Raw genomic sequence first — 18253 nt, 5'->3', positions numbered from 1 at the left:
CTTCATGATGGCCCCGTCTCCTGGGTCCCCTCCGCCCAGCACACAGCCTCCAGCTCACTGGGGCACCATCCTCACTGGCAGCGCTGAATTGTATATGAAGGGGAAGCCTCCATGTCGGCAGCTTGTTCCCTGGGCTCCCTGTCCCGAGGTCGGTGCCAGAGCCAACCTTCCTGTGCCCCCGAGGTGGCCGGGGTGAGAGTACACCGGGATGCCCAGGAAGCACCAGGTGGATCCACACCTGCCACCTGGGTCTTTCCTTTCCAGCGGGAGAACTGACAGCAGGGGCAGCCTCTAGGGCAGTGGCGGGCCCTCCCCATGCACAGAGGGGCCCTGGGCGTGTCGGAGAGTCAGCACCAGGGCCAGGAGGTTGTCCTGCTGGAGAAGCCCTTTACACAGCAGGTGGGTCAGGGGCGGGGGGTGGCTGCCTGGAGGCAGCACATTGTGGAAATGGCAGGGTCACATGTGGCTAGGGGTGGCAAGGATCGGGGAGAGTGCAGCCGGGCCATGGGTGGTCCTGGGGCCTCTTGAAGGAGACTGAGGGCAGCAGGGAGCCGTGCAGAGGTCTGAGCAAGGGGGTGACCTGGTCAGTGTGCGACCTGCAGTCAGAAGTCGACCAGGCAGGAGCCACGTCAGGCAGAGGCTGGGCAGAGGCTGGGTGGGTGGGGAGTGGCGTGTGGGGAAGGTGACAGAGGAGGGACCTCAGAGCTGTGAGGGTGAGAGGGGACACTGGGGCAGGGCACCCTGCATCCTGGCTTCTCTGAGGGAGGGCTGGCGGCCCCTGTCCCCAGCCCAGCTGCTGGCAGATGTGTGCAGGGTGCAGGGCGCAGCTGAGGCAGAGCAGGGGCAGATTCAGCTTGGGGCCCAGCACCCATCCTGGGCCTGGCCCGAACTAGAAGGTTCAGGTGCACATTCAGTGGGGGCTTTGAACAAGCCCCTCTAGGTCCCTGGCCTCAGTTTCCCTGCCTTAAAGTCCAGGACTGGACTGTGAGTTTGACCCGGGGTCTGGGTAGTCCCTGCTGTGGGCAGAGAAAAGGAAGGACCCTGGGCACAGCCTGGCCCACATCAGAGCCTCTGGGAGGGGTGTGCAGTGCCCGATCAGATGTGGGTTTTTCTTTCAAGGGGCACACATTGGGCTTGGGGCTGCCGTGCATTCACTGAGAGCAGGAAATTCAGACAGCGGTGTTTCTTCTCCCTGGAAAAGGTGGTTGGCAAGTGCCTGGAGTGTGGCCCACCTGGAATCTCCAGGGCTCTGGGCCTCCCTCATTCAGTCAGCGGAACTCAGCAGCCTTTCGCCACCTGGGACAGACAGGACGGGAGGCCCTGCTCCAGTCCTTCCATTTACAGAGCTCCTCCCAGCCCAGGATCTCATCACGGCATCCCCGGATGCAGGCAGGACAGGAACTAAAGTATCCTATGTCCTTGGAAACTGAGGCCCCGAGTGGAGAAATGACTTGCCCAAGTGCATACAACTAGTCAGGGCAGGTCTGGACTTTGAATGGAGGTTGGTCTGAGCCCATGATGTCAGTGTGTCTGAGAACAAGGCTTGGCAGGTGGATGCATGCCACCTGGCTGCCATGAGCAGTCATGCCATGCTCTCTTCTCACCCCTTCAGCAGAGGCCTTGTGTGAGCGGCCAGGAGCATACCCCATGATCGTGGTGGACTCTGGGTTCACGGGATTCCTGGTGCCGGAGCCAGTTCAGGCCTCAGCAGTTCCTCAGCCCTCGGTGCCTAGCCCGTTCTCGGCGCTGCGCTGGGAACATAGCAGTGAACAACAGTCTGGCCCTCATGGGGTTCTTAGATGTGACTTGGAATAAGAGCTAAACTTCCTTGCGGCTACAAGGCTTTGGCAAGCATGGGACTCCCAACCCGAGTCTGTTGGCTCATCTGAAAAAGTAGACATTTGAAGAAGTGTGAGGAATGCCTCGTGCTCCGGGCAACCACCAAATAATATCCCCAACCTACCTCCCCACACAAACACACGGAAGGAACCTGGGTCCAAAAGGCACAGTGACTTGCCCAAGGTCACGGGAGTATCCCTGGCAGAGATGGGACCCAAACTCCTTCCCGCTCCTTGGGCAGTTGACTCTTTCTTTGCCCAGGGGATCCCATACTCGTCTGGGGCAGAGAGATCTTAACCGTCGGGCAGTGGGCAACGTGTAGGCTCATCAACCAACTCCAGGCCTGGAGACGAGCAGGGGGAGGGGAGGGCAGGTAGGCAGGTGGGACCATCTGTGGGGATATAGCCCCCTGGGCTGGCTCTGGGCTCAAAGATAAGAGAACCAGTCTTGGGTGCCACTGGCTCATTAGAGAAAACTGTTTAATGGTTTAGGAATGTGTACACTCTGGCTCTGTTAAGTTTCCATAAAGGCAACTTTCCCATGTTTTTAAAAATAGATGTGACATAAAGGTTTATATACTTATAAACAGATCATGTAAATTCCCAAGGTAAATGGCATCCTTGGGCTGGCTAAGGCACTCCCCGCCCCAAACAGTCCAGAACAGTGGGGCTCAGAGCGTCCCTAAGAGCCCCGGCCCCTCCCCGGCAGCCCCCCTGGAGAAGAGTAACTGAGTTCAGTATGAATCCGGAGCTTCCTCCAGCTCCGCGTCTGCTGGGGCTTGTGACTTCGGGTCAGGCCCCACCCCTACCCCATCCCCACCCCCGAGGACAGGGGACCACCTCTCTGGCTTAGGAGTCAGGATCACGTGTCTCTTGCCCACCCCCCGTCCTCCTCCAATAACTATATCAACTTCCCTCTTGTTCTCCCTCAGCCCATGTCACATCTGCCTCCCCCAGACCACTGCCCTTCCCCAGGCCTGGCTGCCAGGACACTTCCTGGATGTCCTTCCCCTGCTCCCTCTCCCACACCCTGGCCCCTCCCCACCTACTCCTGCTCTTAGGTGATTTATAAACAAAGAGCGAGGCCTGGCTGGTGTGGCTCAGTTGGTTGGAGCATCATCCCATGCACAGGAGGGTTGCAGGTTCGATTCCCTCTCTACAAGTAAAATAAATAAACTAATAAAATAAAATAAATAGAGATTAAAGTGTTCTCTTGCCCCAGAGGCTGCTGGGAAAGGAAACAGAAACAAGTCTCACTTGCTGTCTCATCTACTTCCCTCATTTTCTTACTCCATCTGACACAGGATTAAGGCCCAGAGATAGAGGCCCAGCCTGACGGGCACACAGAGCAGGGACCCCACGTGGCAGGCAGTCAATGCCTCGCCCTCAGCCAGGCCCTGAGCACTGGCCTGTGTGTCTGAGGTTGCGGGCAGCTCTCTCGGAGCAGAAGGAAATGGCCTCAGCCCAGGAGTGGGTGAGGAGCCTCACAGGCGGAGGCGGAGGGGAAGAACTCATTCTTGCTGGAGAGAACTATGAACAAGAGATTAGCTTGGGGCGGGGCCAGTTCTCAGGGGTGTCCAGCTGGGTCATCTGTGGGATTATAAGTGACATGAATAAAAGGGCAGGGTAAGTGGAGGGGGGCAGGATGGTCCTGGGGGACAGGCAGGTGCTGGAACGAAGCCAGGGTGGAGCTGTGAAGGCCTTGGGCTTCTGGGTCAAGTGTGGACAGCACTCCAGGTACCCTAGGGCCCCCTGAAAGGTGTTGGGGGGAACCAGGAGTGACCTTTCATGGCGGACACTGATGGCCGCAGGAGGGGGGTAGGGCAGCGAGACTAGAAGCCCAGGAGCCAAGGTCAGGGAGACGTCCAGGTGAGAGGCTGCGAGGGCCAGAGCTTCAGACATCTCCGATCGTGAGAGCGGAGGAAAATGAGCTGTTTCCTTGGTTTCTGCGTAAACCAAGGGGTGACCAGTGAGCAGCCTCCCTGGTCCCAGGCTAGGTCGCTCTTCCTTCCCCTTCTAAGCCAAGGCTTTGCAGGGCTTCAGGCCTCCTGCCCCCAGGACGGGGGTCGTGGTGGCTCACGTTCCAAAGTGACAAATGAGCCTGTCACCTGCCAGCTACCTGTTCCTGTGCCTACTCGCCAAGGCCATCTGAGGGGTAGAAGGACCTCCCTTTCCCTAAACCCTATGCGGCTGGGTTCCTGTGCGCTCAGCTGAAACTAGGGCTGCAAGTCAATCATAGGGATGCAGGCCCATGCCTCTGCTCCAAGACCCCGAAAACAGCAGGCAGGGCTTCGTGAGACATTTTCTAGCTGGGGCCTCAATTCAACGCCCAGCTCCGCCCAAATACTAGCCCCTAGCAGAGAGGTCATGGGGCTGGAGGACCTTTGCCCTTGACCTTAATGGAACCCTCTTCAGGGAACCCCTCGGTAACAGGCACTTTCTACTCTGCAGGTGGAGCCCAGACACTGCAATGGAGGGGCCGGGCAGGCACCAACTCCCTGCCAGCAACTGGGCCCCATTCATCAGCAAGGCCACTGAGGACTGAAGCCAGGCAGCCTTCTTGCTCCCACCCACCCCCACCCCAGCCCCAAATGGGCCGATTCCCCTAAGTGCAGACCCCTGCTCAGCAGCTCCTGGCCCAACCGGCTAACATCCTTCCCAGCCAGAACCAGGCTCAGCAGTTCCACGGCTGCCTCCTGCTTGAAAGGGAGCCCCCAGCCTGCATGTCTGTCTCGGCCACCCATGCCCGACCCTGACTCATCAGACTGCTGCAGGGCTACTGCAAAGGTCTGGCTTCTTGCTCTGCAGCCAGGCCTGCCCAGGAGAGGGGCCAACGCAGACCAAGGTGCTTGGAGTAGAAGGCCAGGGGAGTCAGCTGGAGTGCCACAGCCTGCCTTGGGGACTGGGGCTGAGCCTGGGGTGCTGCGGGCCTGACAGGCTCTGGGCTGCCTCTCCATGATGCGGCCTCACAGTTCATTTCCTGAGGCCCCACACTGAGGCCAGAGGGGCTGAACGGGGCTGACATGGGAGGACTGGGACTGCCTTAGGAAGAGCACCTAAGTCCAGACCCTGGGATCCTCTGAGCTACACCAGCGTCTGGTGCTGCTTCGAAGACCCCCAGTGACCTCGGCTCCACCCTGCCTTACCTCAGCACCTGTGCATGTGGAGCTGGCTGAGGGCAGGTGGACTGGGGGGGTGGGAGGAGGGAGGAGCGCGCGGAAAGGGGGCGAGGACGGGGTGGTGAAATGCCCAGGCCCAGAGCTACGAGGCCTCGCCTCTTTTGTTTGGGAAACTCTAAGCTAGACTGGAGAGGTGGAGAGCTGGTGCTCTAAACATAACAGGAAAGATTTCTCAGACCTGAGCCTCAAGGATGCAAGATTTTACTTTTCCCTTAAATGCCCACATTCCTATCTCATTCCCCAACCCCCAAGCTTCTGAGACCCCAGAACTGAAGAATTAGCTGTTTTTGCAACCTGAGTGACAAAACTTTGGCCCCAAGCCAGCAGACAGTCCCTGCTTGGCTGTGGGCCATGACCCTACACTTTTGTGAATGAAAACAAGAAGCTACATGGAAATCTTGAGAGGTCTTGCTAAGGCAGCAAGTTGGACCCATGGTGTCTGTGAGCTTAGAGCTGGCAGTGAAGAAGGTTCCTGGCCTGGAAGGAGTTAGGGCTGTGCTCAGAAACCACCTATTGGGCTGGTTGCTCTGCTCTCTGCAGCTTCATATGGAGGCCCTGGAATGACCTGGGCACCAGTCACATCCCTGGGAGGCAGCCACCTGCTGCTACGGCTGCAGCAGACACAGGTGTGAAATGGTCAGAACTCGTCTGTATAAAGCAGGGGAGGCACAGTCCAGGCCCCACTCCAGCTGTGGTCCGCACTGTGAACTCGGGCCAGTCCTGAAATGTAAGAGCGTGAAGGCAACAGCCACTGACTGGCAGGGCGGGCCACACCCTGCCCTGTGACAGCAGGCCTCCTGCAGGAGGAATCCTGCTTCTCCTTTCCTCGGGGTAGCTTTCCCATCAAGCATCCAGGCCATGGGATGAATGACTCCAGGACTTTATCCAGCTGCTCTAGAATCACTGGTGCCCTGGAGGGCCAGCTCTGGAGGGCTGGGCTTGGCAGACCAGAGCAAGGAGAAGGGGAAGCCCCTGCCTGCCTGCCCTGCACCCCCGTCAGCACCCGCAGCCCCAGCTTTCTCCAATGTCCTTGCTATCCAGCTGGATGTGGTCGGTGCTCTTCTCACTGAGCAGAGGACCCCCGTGCCTCATGACCAGCTCTGTGGCCATCCTCACGAAGGCCTCCTCCACGTTGCTCGAGTCCTTGGCAGACGTCTCAATGGCACACAGGATGTCATAGTGCTCCACCAGGCTCTGCGCTTCAGCCAGGGGGACCTCCCGGAGCTCGCCAAGGTCCGACTTGTTCCCTGCAGGGAAAGGCCAGGAGCAGCGTGGTGAGGTCGGCTGGTACAGGGAAGCCCTGTCCTACCTGGCAGGGCCAAGCTGACAAGCCCAATCCCACCCGATGCCCTCTGTCAACTACTAGTTGTGCACGGTGATCTTTAAAACAACAACCAAACTTTTATTTTAAAGCTGTTATTCTATCCTTTAGTCCAACCTGCTCTTTGTTTTTAACCTTTGCCAGAGGATTGTATATTTTGACTCTTTCTAAGAAATAGAAGCAGTAAAATTTAGGTAAACGAATACCATACTTTAAAGCTAGAAGAAAATTTGGGTAGAAACTCCAGTTTCCTATCACTTAGGACAGTGGTCAGCAAACTGCGGCTTGCGAGCCACATGCGGCTCTTTGGCCCCTTGAGTGTGGCTCTTCCACAAAATACCACGTGCGGGCGATTGAAACTTCATGGCCCATGCGCAGAAGTCGGTTTTCGGCTCTCAAAAGAAATTTCAATTGTTGTACTGTTGATATTTTCTCTGTTGACTAATGAGTTTGCTGACAACTGACTTAGGAAGCCTCAATTTCTCCATCAATGATGCCACCCTCTGCAGAGCAGGGATAAAATGATACAACAAATATGAAAACAACTGGCATCTGGCAGGTACTCCATAAATGTGTAAGTTAAAGAAATCTGGCACTGCTCTTTTTGTGTGTGTTTTTGTTTTTGTTTTTTTGCTAAAATTCTGTTATTATGCTTATTATTTATTCTCTCCTATTTTTCTACTACTAAGAACACAGACTAGCCGAAACCGGTTTGGCTCAGTGGATAGAGCGTCGGCCTGCGGACTGAAAGGTCCCAGGTTCGATTCCGGTCAAGGGCATGTACCTTGGTTGCGGGCACATCCCCAGTAGGGGGTGTCCAAGAGGCAGCTGATCGATGTTTCTCTCTCATTGATGTTTCTAACTCTCTGTCCCTCTCTCTTCCTCTCTGTAAAAAATCAATAAAATATATTTAAAAAAAAAAAAAAAAAAAAAAGAACACAGACTACCACTTTACCTGAGAGAACATCTTTGGCTTCTCCTATAGGTGTGAGATGTCTCATTACATTCTAAATCATCTGGTAAACTACTCCTTGACCCAATTTTTAAAAGAATTTTTTTAAAATATATTTTTATTGATTTTTTTACAGAGAGGAAGGGAGAGGGATAGAGAGCTAGAAACATCGATGAGAGAGAAACATTGACCAGCTGCCTCCTGCACACCCCCTACTGGGGATGTGCCCGCAACCAAGGTACATGCCCTTGACCGGAATCGAACCTGGGACCTTTCAGTCCGCAGACCGACGCTCTATCCACTGAGCCAAACCGGTTTCAGCTTTTAAAAGAATTTTTTAAAGTTTCTAAGTGGTTGACTTTTATAACGTGATTATAGGGAGGACAAAAAAATAGATAAATGTCTATAAATATCTGAAATTTCTTTGGTAACCTTAAATGATGTAGCAACCAATTTCAATGTGTGAAACTGATCCTAATTTCAAAAAGAAAAAAAGCATAGGTTGTTTATGAGTAATTATAAATCTGAATACAGGTCAGCTATTTGATTTTATTCAGGAAATGTCAACATATTTAGATGTGAAAATGGTACTGTTGTCATATATTTTTAAGTGTTTAGGAATCGCTTGAAAAATAATACAAGGGAGGGAGGAGATGCAGATGGAGGTGAAATGTGACAGGAGTTGCTGAAGCTGGGTGATGGGTATCTAAGGTTCGTTACACTAGGTTATTTCTGTATTTGTGTAAAATACTCGACAATAAAATGTCTTATTTCAAATGTCCTGGATAAGAGGGACGTGGAAGGCTGGGTAGGGAGAGCTCCATCACTGCCCAGGCAGACGAGCTCCGCTGGCCCTTCTCACCCGTCCAGGCAGGCTGTGTGGGAGCAAGCCACCTTTCCCCAGCTGGAGCGACATCCAGGACCCACCTGTACAACCTCATCTTAGAAAAACCAGTCTGACTGCTGAGGGGAGGACCCAGGGGTCACACAAGTGGTCCAAAGCTTCTGGAGCCCAGTTCTGGGAAGTTTATGTAGGAGAAAAAATGGAAAATGGAGGTATCCGCATCTCTGCAACATAGTTCTCAAAGTGGGGTCCCTGAGCCGGCAACAGGTATGGCCCAGATGTCCCCTGGGAACTTGTTAGAAATGTGCATTCCAGGGCCTCACCCAGACCTCCTGAACTGAATGCTCTGGAAGTGGCGCCCAGCATCCGCGCTTTACGGCTTTGGAGGCATGGGAACATTTGAGGAGCCCTACTCTGCTGAATTACGGTTAGTAGAACTAAACTCAAACTTCACGTGTGTATGCTCACAGACTATGTGAACTGAGAAATTATTTCACTTCTCAATAAGCCAGTCAATGAAAGAAAAATTCCACATGATCTCACTCATTTGAGGATAATAAAGAACTTTATAAACTGATGAACAAAAAGATAGATACAGAGGCAGTAAAGCATCAAACAGACTGTCAAATTACAGCGGGAAGGGTAGGGAGAGGTGGGGGAGATAAGAGATCAACCGAAGGACTTGTATGCAAGCATATAAGCATAACCAATGGACACAAAACACTGGGGGGTGAAGGCATGTATGGGAGTGGGGCGGGGCGGGGGGGCCAATGGTAAGATATGTACACATATAAATACCTTAATAAAAAAAATGGGAAAAAAAAAAGAAAAGAAATTATTTCACTTCTCTGAGCCTCATGCCCACGCCCTGACAAATAAGGAGTAGCCAGATTATGGGAATTAAATCCAAAGACACGTGTGAAGACTTAACCAGTGTTAACCACTGTGCAGATACAGCACACTGCAAATCAAATTTTAGCTTCCTTTCTTCCCAAATTCCAATTTTAAATATAACTTTACAAGTGACTAGCAGAATCAGAATGTCAAGTTCTGGCTCCATTCCTGCCTGGATAAGCGCAGCCCCTCTCTGCGCTCTGGCTTGCCTTTGTTTAAAAAGGAGAGAGAAGCCCTAGCTGGTTTGGCTCAGTGGATAGAGTGTTGGCCTGCAGACCAAAGAGTCCCGGGTTCGATTCTGGTTAAGGGCACATGCCTTGGTTGCAGGCTCCTCCCCAGCCTGGGCCCTGGTCAGGGCACATGCAGGAGGCAACCAAATCGATGTGTTTCTCTCACATTGATGTTTCGCTCTGTCCTTCCCTCTCTCTAAAAGATCAATGGAAAAATATCCTTGGGTGAGGATTAAAAAAAAGAGAGAGAGAGAGAGAGAGCCCAGCCAGTGTGGCTCAATGGTTGAGCATCGACCTATGAACCAGGAAGTCACGGTTCGATTCCAGTCAGGGCACATGCTGGGTTGCAGGCTCGATCCCTCATAGGGGAATGTGCAGAAGGCAGCCGATCAACGATTCTTTTTCACCATTGATGTTTCTATCTCTCCCTCTCCCTTCCACTATGTAAAAAAATCAATAAAATATATTTTTTTTTTTTAAAAAAGGAGAAACTGAGACAGACGGGATCTGTGGCCCCAAGGAACCCTGCCAGCCCCGACTTCCTCCCTCCCAGCTCACCGATCAGCAGCTGCACAATATTGGAGCCAGCGTACTTCCTCACGTCCTCGATCCAATGAGGCACTGACAGAAAGGAGCTCCTCTTGGTGATGTCGTAAGCAAGAATGGCCCCATTCGCGCTGCGGTAGTAGCTCTGGGTGATGGTGCGGAATCGCTCCTGGCCGGCAGTGTCCCAGATCTGCAGCTAAAGAAACAGGGCCTCCCATGAACCGGATGACATGGCCGGGACAGGGAGGGCAACCCCACACACCCATGCCCAAAGCACTGGTTCCAATTGGCAGGCCACCAGCCCACACCTTGACTGGAATTACACAGAAGGTCTAGAAGGTGGAGAGAGACGAGAGAGAGAGAGAGAGAGAGAGAGAGAGAGAGAGAGAGGCCCTTCTGAGCCGTTAGAAAGCAACTCAGTGGCCCTGCACTGTGTAAGGCTCCCCCAGAACTAGGGTTCTCTATCTGAATCAGAAATACCCAGGAATATGCTCACTACTTGGTGGTAAGGGAGGCCTCGGCTGTGTCAATGAGTGCTTAGGGGAAGCAGTGGGCAGAGCCCTTGCTGGGGCCTTTACCAGCAATTGACCCATCTTGACCAAAAGCAAAAACCTTGGCATCTTTTCCTGCCATGTCTTCACTTAACAACACTCATTAGAGCCCACTACCCAGCCCTCCTGGACACTGGCCACGCAGGAGAGTTACCTGTGTGTGGCAGGAGCTTCCCTAGCCTGCTATAGAGGCAGCAGTCTGGCAAGATAGACACAAGATAGAGCAGGGCAGACCTGGCCCTACACTGTGCCCAGACGAGGAGGCCTCCCACTCTAGGACTAGGACTGGGAGAGAGACTGGGCAGGCATCAGAGCAGGCAGGTACCAGGGCTCTCAGGAGCTCAGGGATTGCCTTCTCCACTCCTGAAATCACAGGTTCTCGGGGCTCTCTGAGGATGAACACGAGCCTTTGGTCCACACTGGGCTGCAGGTCCATCCACCCTCCTTTGCTGGTGCAAGTACTGTCAGTGCCTCTCTATCTAGTTCTCAAGGGGTCAGAGGCCCTCTAGTCTGTCTGGAGTGGGACAGACCTCAGGGGTCACAGAAAGTTCCTGGGGGCAAGGATAATGACCCTCTCCTTATGGAGGTGACAAGCTTTTCCCTAGGCCCCACCAAGAAAAGTCTGAGAGTTAACCTCTGGGCCACATAAAATCCTCCAGTCCCGAGGATTCCTATTTACTCTTCAGCTCTAAGAGGCTACAAGGAAACCAGGCTCCAGACCCCACAGCTTATGCTGTCTGCTAGCTCATGCATGGGGTGAAGCAAAAGGTGTAAACATTGACACTACACAAACCTGGGATCCAAGTGACCAAGCACTCATCTCCACACCCCACAGGAGAGCATATAACACTACAGACAGAGGCTGAACAAACATGGAAAAAAGCAACTTGGAGGAAACAGATACTATGCAAAAGCAAAAAACCTCAAAAGCAATCATCAAGAGTTTCAGAGATAGGAAAGATCTGTGAAACAATAAACACTTTAAGTAGAGGGAGCATTCAGAAATAAAAAAAGAGCTCTTGAAAATTAACTATATAACATAAATGAGTAATACAACGTAAGGGTTGGGAGATAAAAGTTGAAGAAATCCCTCCATAGTAAAGAAAAAAATACAAAGAGATGGAAAAGAGAGAAAAGAAAATTGTAGAACCAGCCTAGGAGGTACAATATGTGATAGTAATAGGTTCAGGGAGGGGCAGGGGGGAGCGTAAAATCAAAGAAATACTTCAAGAAAATGCCCCAGAACTGATTGAAAGGATCCACTAAGCACACACACAATGAAGGAAAACAGACCCACACAAAACACATGACTGAGAATTCCAGAACAATAGGAAAGAAAAACTTGCAGAGTAAAAACAGAAAAAGAAAATACAGGTTTCAAGATTCACATGGTATTATATATTCAGTCAAACAATGCCTAAAATTATGAGGGAAAATTATTTCCAATCTAGAATTCTTTACTCAATCAACTATCAGTCAAGTGTGATGACTTAATAAAGGTGTTTTCAGGCATGTAGGCCTCAAAAAGTTTACCTTCCTTCCACCCTTTATCAGGAAACTACTGAAGGTTCCTCTACCTAAAGAAACCAATCAAAATTAAGAAAATGTGGGCTTCAGAAAACAGAGAATTCAACTCAAAAGAGAAGCAAAGGGAATCCCTAAGTGAGATCCTAAGACAGCAGCCAAGCAGGGAACGTGGATGTTAACGCACCCAGAGCAGGCCCAGAGCTCCAGGACAACTTCCAGCTCTGGCACAGCGATCAGTGGCAGACAGACCTTCCCTCCATGAACAACCATTAGACGGAGGGAAACAGGGAGGCTGCCATTTCCAGGATGTAAACAACAAGCAGCACAAAACTGTAACCCTGAAGGAAGCAAAACTCATGAAATGTACCTCATGATCACCAAAACTCTCTACCCAGGGCCGTTTCCTAACCACAGGACAGTGGGATAGAATCCAAGCAGAGCATGGTGGTCCCACTGAGCCAGGGAGGCAAAGGTCAGCATCTCTGGATGTAATGGATGGAGCAATGCAGGGGGTGTGAGAGCCCAAAAGTCTATGTGGGGGAGTTCCCAGTGAGTCCTCACCTGAGGACTCCATGCACAGAATCAGACTACCAGAATCTAAGCAGAGTGGCTCCAATGGGGTTGAGAATAGACCAAACATAAAAATAGAGGTTGAGCAGTGCTAGGGGATGCTAAAGTTCCCCCCCAGACACATCAAGGTGCCTCTTTAGCACCTTGTTAATGACCCAGATATTAAGCTGAGACATCAGGAAGGCTGTATACTATAAGTGAGAACCATGGCTGGAGGAAGGCCTTCATAAACCTGCCCCAACAAAGCCTAAAACCAAGACCCAATGTAAGTCTCAGGTTTGGAGGCTAAGTTCTGTCAGGTTAGAGAAGCAAAACAAACATCCTCGAACACTAACAAAACATAAAAACAAACATACACTGGATCAAAGTGATCAACCGGTAATTTAATTAACTACTAAGATACTGCACGAGCCAGGGAGGAGCCTGAAACCCAGGCATGTGCCCTTGACTGGAATCGAACCTGGGACCCTTCAGTCTGCAGGCCAATGATCTACCCACTGAGCCAAACCAGCTAGGCAAAAAAAAAAAAAAAAAACATATATATATATACACACACATATATATATATATGTGTGTTTGTGTGTGTGTGTGTGTGTTTTTAATTGATTTCAGAGAGGAAGGAAGAGGGAGAGAGAGAGAAACATAAATGATGAGAGAATCATTGATTGGCTGCCTCCTGCATGTCCCCTATTCGGGATCGAGCCCGCAACCTGGGCATGTGTCCTTGACCAGAATCGAACCTGGGACCCTTCAGTCCACAAGCTGACGCTCTATCCACTGAGCCAAACCGGCTAGGGCCATATATTTTTTTAAAAAACAAAAAAAAAAAACACACAACCAACCCAAATTAAAAGTAAGTAGAGAGAGGTAACAGCCTCTCCACTCCTCTGACGAGTGTCACGGAGTCCTCTTTCCCTAGGACTTCCTGTAGCCGCATTGCCAGTTGTGGGCCTCCTCATCCTTCCAGGGCATGGGTGGGCACCTTGCACTTCAGAGCAAGAGGCACCTACCGCACACCACCGTTCATGGGGCTTAGAGGACTGCGGTGTGCCGAGGTCCTCCGCCTGCTTCGCGTCCTCACCCCTCCTCTGGGGGCTACAGAGGTGGCTATGTGGGCACCTTGGCTGGGCCCCACAGGCTTCTGGTGGGCAACGAGACAGTGACCATGCAGAACCTCAAGACCTCAGTGCCTCACACCTGGAGAAGTTACGTGCCCTGGAGGAGGCCAACAGGTGACCTGGAGGTGAAGATCATGACTGGCACCAGAAGCAGGCACCCGGGGTGCCTGTGACTAAAGCCACTACAACCAGACCATTGGTGATCTTTGAGACAAGATTCCTGGTGCCACCACTGAGAACTCCAGGACTGTCCTACAGATTAACAACGCCGTCTGGCTGTGGGTGACTTCCAACCAAGTTCGAGGCAGAGCAGGCCCTACGCATGAGCATGGAGGCTGACACCAATGGCCTGTGCAAAGAGCTGGAGGAGCTGACCAAGGCAGGAGCAGATCTGGAGATGCAGATTGAAGGCATGAAGGAAGAGCTGGCCTACCTGAAGAACCATGAGGAGGAAATCAGTGCCCTAAAGGGCCAGATGGTGACAAGGTCAGTGTGGAGGTGGATTCCGCTCCAGCACTGACCTGCTAAGATCCTGAGTGATATGAGAAACCTGGTCATGGTTGAGAAGAACTGGAAGGATGCTGACCTGGTTCACCAGACAGACTGAGGAGCTGAACCAGGAGGTCGCTGGCCACACAGAGTAACTGCCGATTTAACCCATTAGCAAGACGGCCCTGGCCGGGTAGCTCAGTTGGTTAGAGCGTTGTCCGGATACACCAAGGTTGCAGTTTGATCTCTGGTCAGGGCACACACAAGAAGCAACCAATGGCTGAAACCGGTTTGGCTCAGTGGATAGAGCGTCGGCCTGCGGACTCAAGGGTCCCAGGTTTGATTCTGGTCAGGGGCATGTACCTTGGTTGCGGGCACATCCCCAATAGGGGGTGTGCAAGAGACAGCTGATAGATGTTTCTCTCTCATCGATGTTTCTAACTCTCTATCCCTCTCTCTTCCTCTCTGTAAAAAATCAATAAAATATATTAAAAAAAAAAAAAAGAAGCAACCAATGAATGCATAAATAAGTGAAACAACAAACTGATGTTTTCTCTCTCTCTCTCTCTCTCTCTCTCTCTCTCGCTCTTAAAAAAAAAGAAAAAAACCACCGAAACCAGTTTGGCTCAGTGGATAGAGCGTCGGACTGCGGACTGCAAGGTCCCAGGTTCGATTCGGTCAAGGGCATGTACCTTGGTTGCGGGCACATCCCCAGTAGGGCGTGTGCAAGAGGCAGCTGGTCGATGTTTCTCTCTCATCGATGTTTCTAACTCTCTCTTCCTCTCTGTAAAAAATCAATAAAATATATTTAAAAAAAAAAAAAACGATTAGCAAGACAGAGGTCACCCACCGGTCTGGAGATCAAGCTTCAGTTCAGCTCAGCATGAAAGCCACCCTAGAAGGCATGCTGGCTGAAACACAGGCTTGCTTTAGAGCCCAGCTGACAGATCCAGGCGCTTATCAGCAGTATCCAAGCCTAGCCGAGTGACATTTGTGCTGGCCCTAAGCGTCAGAACCTGGAGTAACAGCAACTCTTGACATCAAGACATAGCTGGAGCAGGAGATCGCCACCTACCGCAGCCTGTTTCAGGGCCAGGATGCCTATCACCAGCCTGCCCATCACCGAGACTGCCTGAGTCCTGCAATCTCCTGGGCTTCCTGCTTCCAGCAGAGGGATGCTCTGGAAGGGAGGGAGCCTTGCCCCTGGCTCTTCCTCTGACCTGTCAATAAAATGTTATGGCTCAAGGGAGGAAAAAAAATAAGCAGAGAACCTGAGTGGACACTTCTCCAAAGAGAATGTACAGATGGCCAATAGACATTCCTCCCTTCCTCTCTCTAAACATGTCCTTGGGTGAGGATTAAAAATAAATTAAAAATAAAAAAATGATGCCAAAATGGCCCATATATAGATTTAATAGACAAATACTTTGAAACAGTTATTTTAAATATAATAAAAAAACTAAAGGAAGCCGAAACCGGTTTGGCTCAGTGGATAGAGCGTCGGCCTGCGGACTCAAGGGTCCCAGGTTTGATTCCGGTCAGGGGCATGTGCCTTGGTTGCGGGCACATCCCCAGTGGGGGTTGTGCAGGAGGCAGCTGATCAATGTCTCTCTATCATCGATGTTTCTGGCTCTCTGTCCCTCTCTCTTCCTCTCTGTAAAAAATCAATAAAATATATATTAAAAAAAAAAAACTAAAGGAAGATATGGTCAAAGAATTAGAGCAAATATGATCATAATAAGTGAGTAAATAGGGGATTTCAGCAAAAAAATGAAAATAATTTTTAAAGATATTTAAAAGAGACTCGAGGTTCTAGAACTTAGAAGTACAATAAGTGAAGTGGAATATTCGTTCAATAATGTTAACAGCAGCATGAAAATGCAAAAAAAAAAAAAAAAAGAACCAGTGAATTTGAAGAAAAATCAATAGAAATATTCAATCTGAAGAATAAAGGGGAAAATATTGAAAAAAATGAACAGGGATCTGTGGGACAATATCAAACAGTCTCACATTCACATAATTGCAGTCCCAGAAGTAGAAAATATTGAGAATGTAGCGGAACTAATGACTGAAATTGCAAATTTGATGAAACGACTAACTTAATTATCAAAAAAACTCAGCAAACCCCAAGCAGAAGAAATACAAAATATATCAGGGGAGACCATAGCCAAACTGATAAAAACCAAAAATAAAAAAGAAATTCTTAAACCAGTTGGGAGGAATAAAAATACATAAAGGAACAACAACAAAAATGACAAGTGACTTCTCATCAGAAATAATGAATACCAGAAGACAGTGCTGAGAAGTGTTGAAAAGGAAAAAAAGGAACCTAAAGAAAAAACTCTCAGCACCAAAGTCTATCCAGGAAAAAAGAAAATCTCTCAAAAACGAGGGTTAAATAAAGATCTTTTCCGATAAATGACAGTGAACAGAATCTCCCTGGGAGACTTGTGTCTGTCTGGCTTTCTCCATGTGTCCAGCACCCAGCACAGTGCCTGGCATGTAGAAGGCGCTCCATAAACATGTGGTGGATGGAGGAGTACTGTTTCTGCCCTTACAAGCCTCTTACCCTGCGCTGCCTGCTCTCCATCTAGTAACTGGACGCTAGGCCCTCATTTAGGAAACCAGCTACCCCCACCCCCCAGAGGCACTGCCCTGTACTCTCATTTGACAAACAGACAGGGACTTTGTACTGTGAACTGTACCTGCGCCCTCACTCCTTAACTGTCTCACCCCCCACCTGGCACACCTCCAGCTTCTCTCCCTGCCACGCTTTCTCTTTAGGGGAAACTGCCTTGGCTGCTGATATCTGGAGTGAAGTCCAGAAGAATCTGCTGGGCAAAAAGGGTTGAAGTGAGGTCCAGTTAGGATGGCAATGACTCCCAGAGGGTGTCAGCTCAGAAGATAGGAGCGCCCGCCTCCCACTCAACAGGGGATGGTCAGGTAAGTTTCAAATGGGGAGGATGGGGTGGGGGTTTCAAGAGAGCAAGGGTCCTTGTTTCCATCCTTCTTTTGCCTTGGTGGCGAGCAGGCTCCAGCCCACCAACTGCTGCCTCAGTCAGGGAAGCGCAGTCTCCATGAGGTTTATTTTCTCTTCTAAGTTCCACACCTAACAACTCCCAGTGTACACTGTCCCTCTGAGTCCCCACACCCATGGTGGGGTATTATCATTATCTCCTTTTTCTAAGATAGAATGCATTCATCTTGATCTTTTGGTGAACTCCTACCAAACCTTCAGGACCCCAGTTCAAAAGTCATGTGGTCAGGCCCTAACCGGTTTGGCTCAGTGGATAGAGCGTCAGCCTATGGACTCAAGGGTCCCAGGTTCGATTCTGGTCAAGGGCATGTTCCTTGGTTGCGGGCACATACTCAGTGGGGAGTGTGCAGGAGGCAGCTGATTCATCGATGTTTCTAACTCTATCCTTCTCCCTTCCTCTCTGCAAAAAAATCAATAAAATATATTTATAAAAAAAAAAAAAGTCACGTGGTCAGTAGAGCTCTCCCTGACACACAGGCCTGGGTCCCACCCTAGCAGAATTCATTCTTTCCGTCATGCTCCCATGCCCCTTAATTCTTGACTCTAGAACAGCCCTCACCACAGAATATGTTAGCCATTTAAGTCAAATGTCCCAAACTAAGTTGTCTTTGGGGCCCAGGCAGGGAACATAAAATGCACCCTGAGACATGGGTGCACCGATAGGACGATAGTAGACACTGCAAACCTCAGTCCTCTCAACTGAGCTGAGCTGTCCTGCTGCAGGGTTACATCCATACACAGAATAATGTGCTGAGTGAAGTGAACCCCCAGGCTCGAATTCCCAGAACCTCTGACCGCTTTTGTGGCCTCATGGTTCAGCTTTTGTACAAATGCAGTGTTCGAGCAACTGATGGCCCCAGAAGCTCTTGAAGGTAATTAAGAGTCCAGTGTGAGATCATTTCCCAGTTGGATGCATGAAAACTGGTACTTCCTTTTCCATCCCAGTTGTCAGTAATATGCAGGAGTTGGTGCCCAGCAGCAACCCTATTGCTTGTGAAGTGGGGGCCTCTGCCCATGGCAAGCTCAGCGTGGAGTATCCAGAGAAAAGAGTGTCGGTCAGCAACTACCCCTTTTCTGCGGCCTTCACCTGCGCAAACCTTACCACAGCCTTTGAAGAAGTATGGAGAGTCTTTGACAGTAGGACCTTGCTCTGAGAC

The 18253-nt window shown here is 50.5% G+C and overlaps 1 protein-coding gene across 6 annotated transcripts in view; it reads right to left on the bottom strand.

Annotated features, from left to right (window-relative positions):
• The window catches only part of RAB43 (RAB43, member RAS oncogene family), a 57675-nt gene that overhangs the window by 28495 nt on the left and 10927 nt on the right, over positions 1–18253 (bottom strand). For 2 of the 6 annotated variants that reach the window (XM_054723619.1, XM_054723620.1), the window contains exons 2-3: positions 9817–10000; positions 8689–8932 (exon numbers count right to left, since the gene is read on the bottom strand). In XM_054723619.1, coding sequence (XP_054579594.1) covers positions 8763–8932; positions 9817–10000 — 354 coding nt within the window. In that variant the 3' untranslated portion in view covers positions 8689–8762. Of the gene's footprint in view, positions 1–5201; positions 6265–8688; positions 8933–9816; positions 10001–18253 lie in introns of those variants that run through there. The other 4 variants (XM_054723618.1, XM_054723617.1, XM_054723621.1 and 1 more) reach the window with 4 other exon arrangements.

The sequence above is a fragment of the Eptesicus fuscus genome, chromosome 12 (assembly GCF_027574615.1).
Source record: "Eptesicus fuscus isolate TK198812 chromosome 12, DD_ASM_mEF_20220401, whole genome shotgun sequence".
NCBI classification, from domain to species: domain Eukaryota; kingdom Metazoa; phylum Chordata; class Mammalia; order Chiroptera; family Vespertilionidae; genus Eptesicus; species Eptesicus fuscus.
This window is presented reverse-complemented; position numbering and strand designations above follow the sequence as displayed.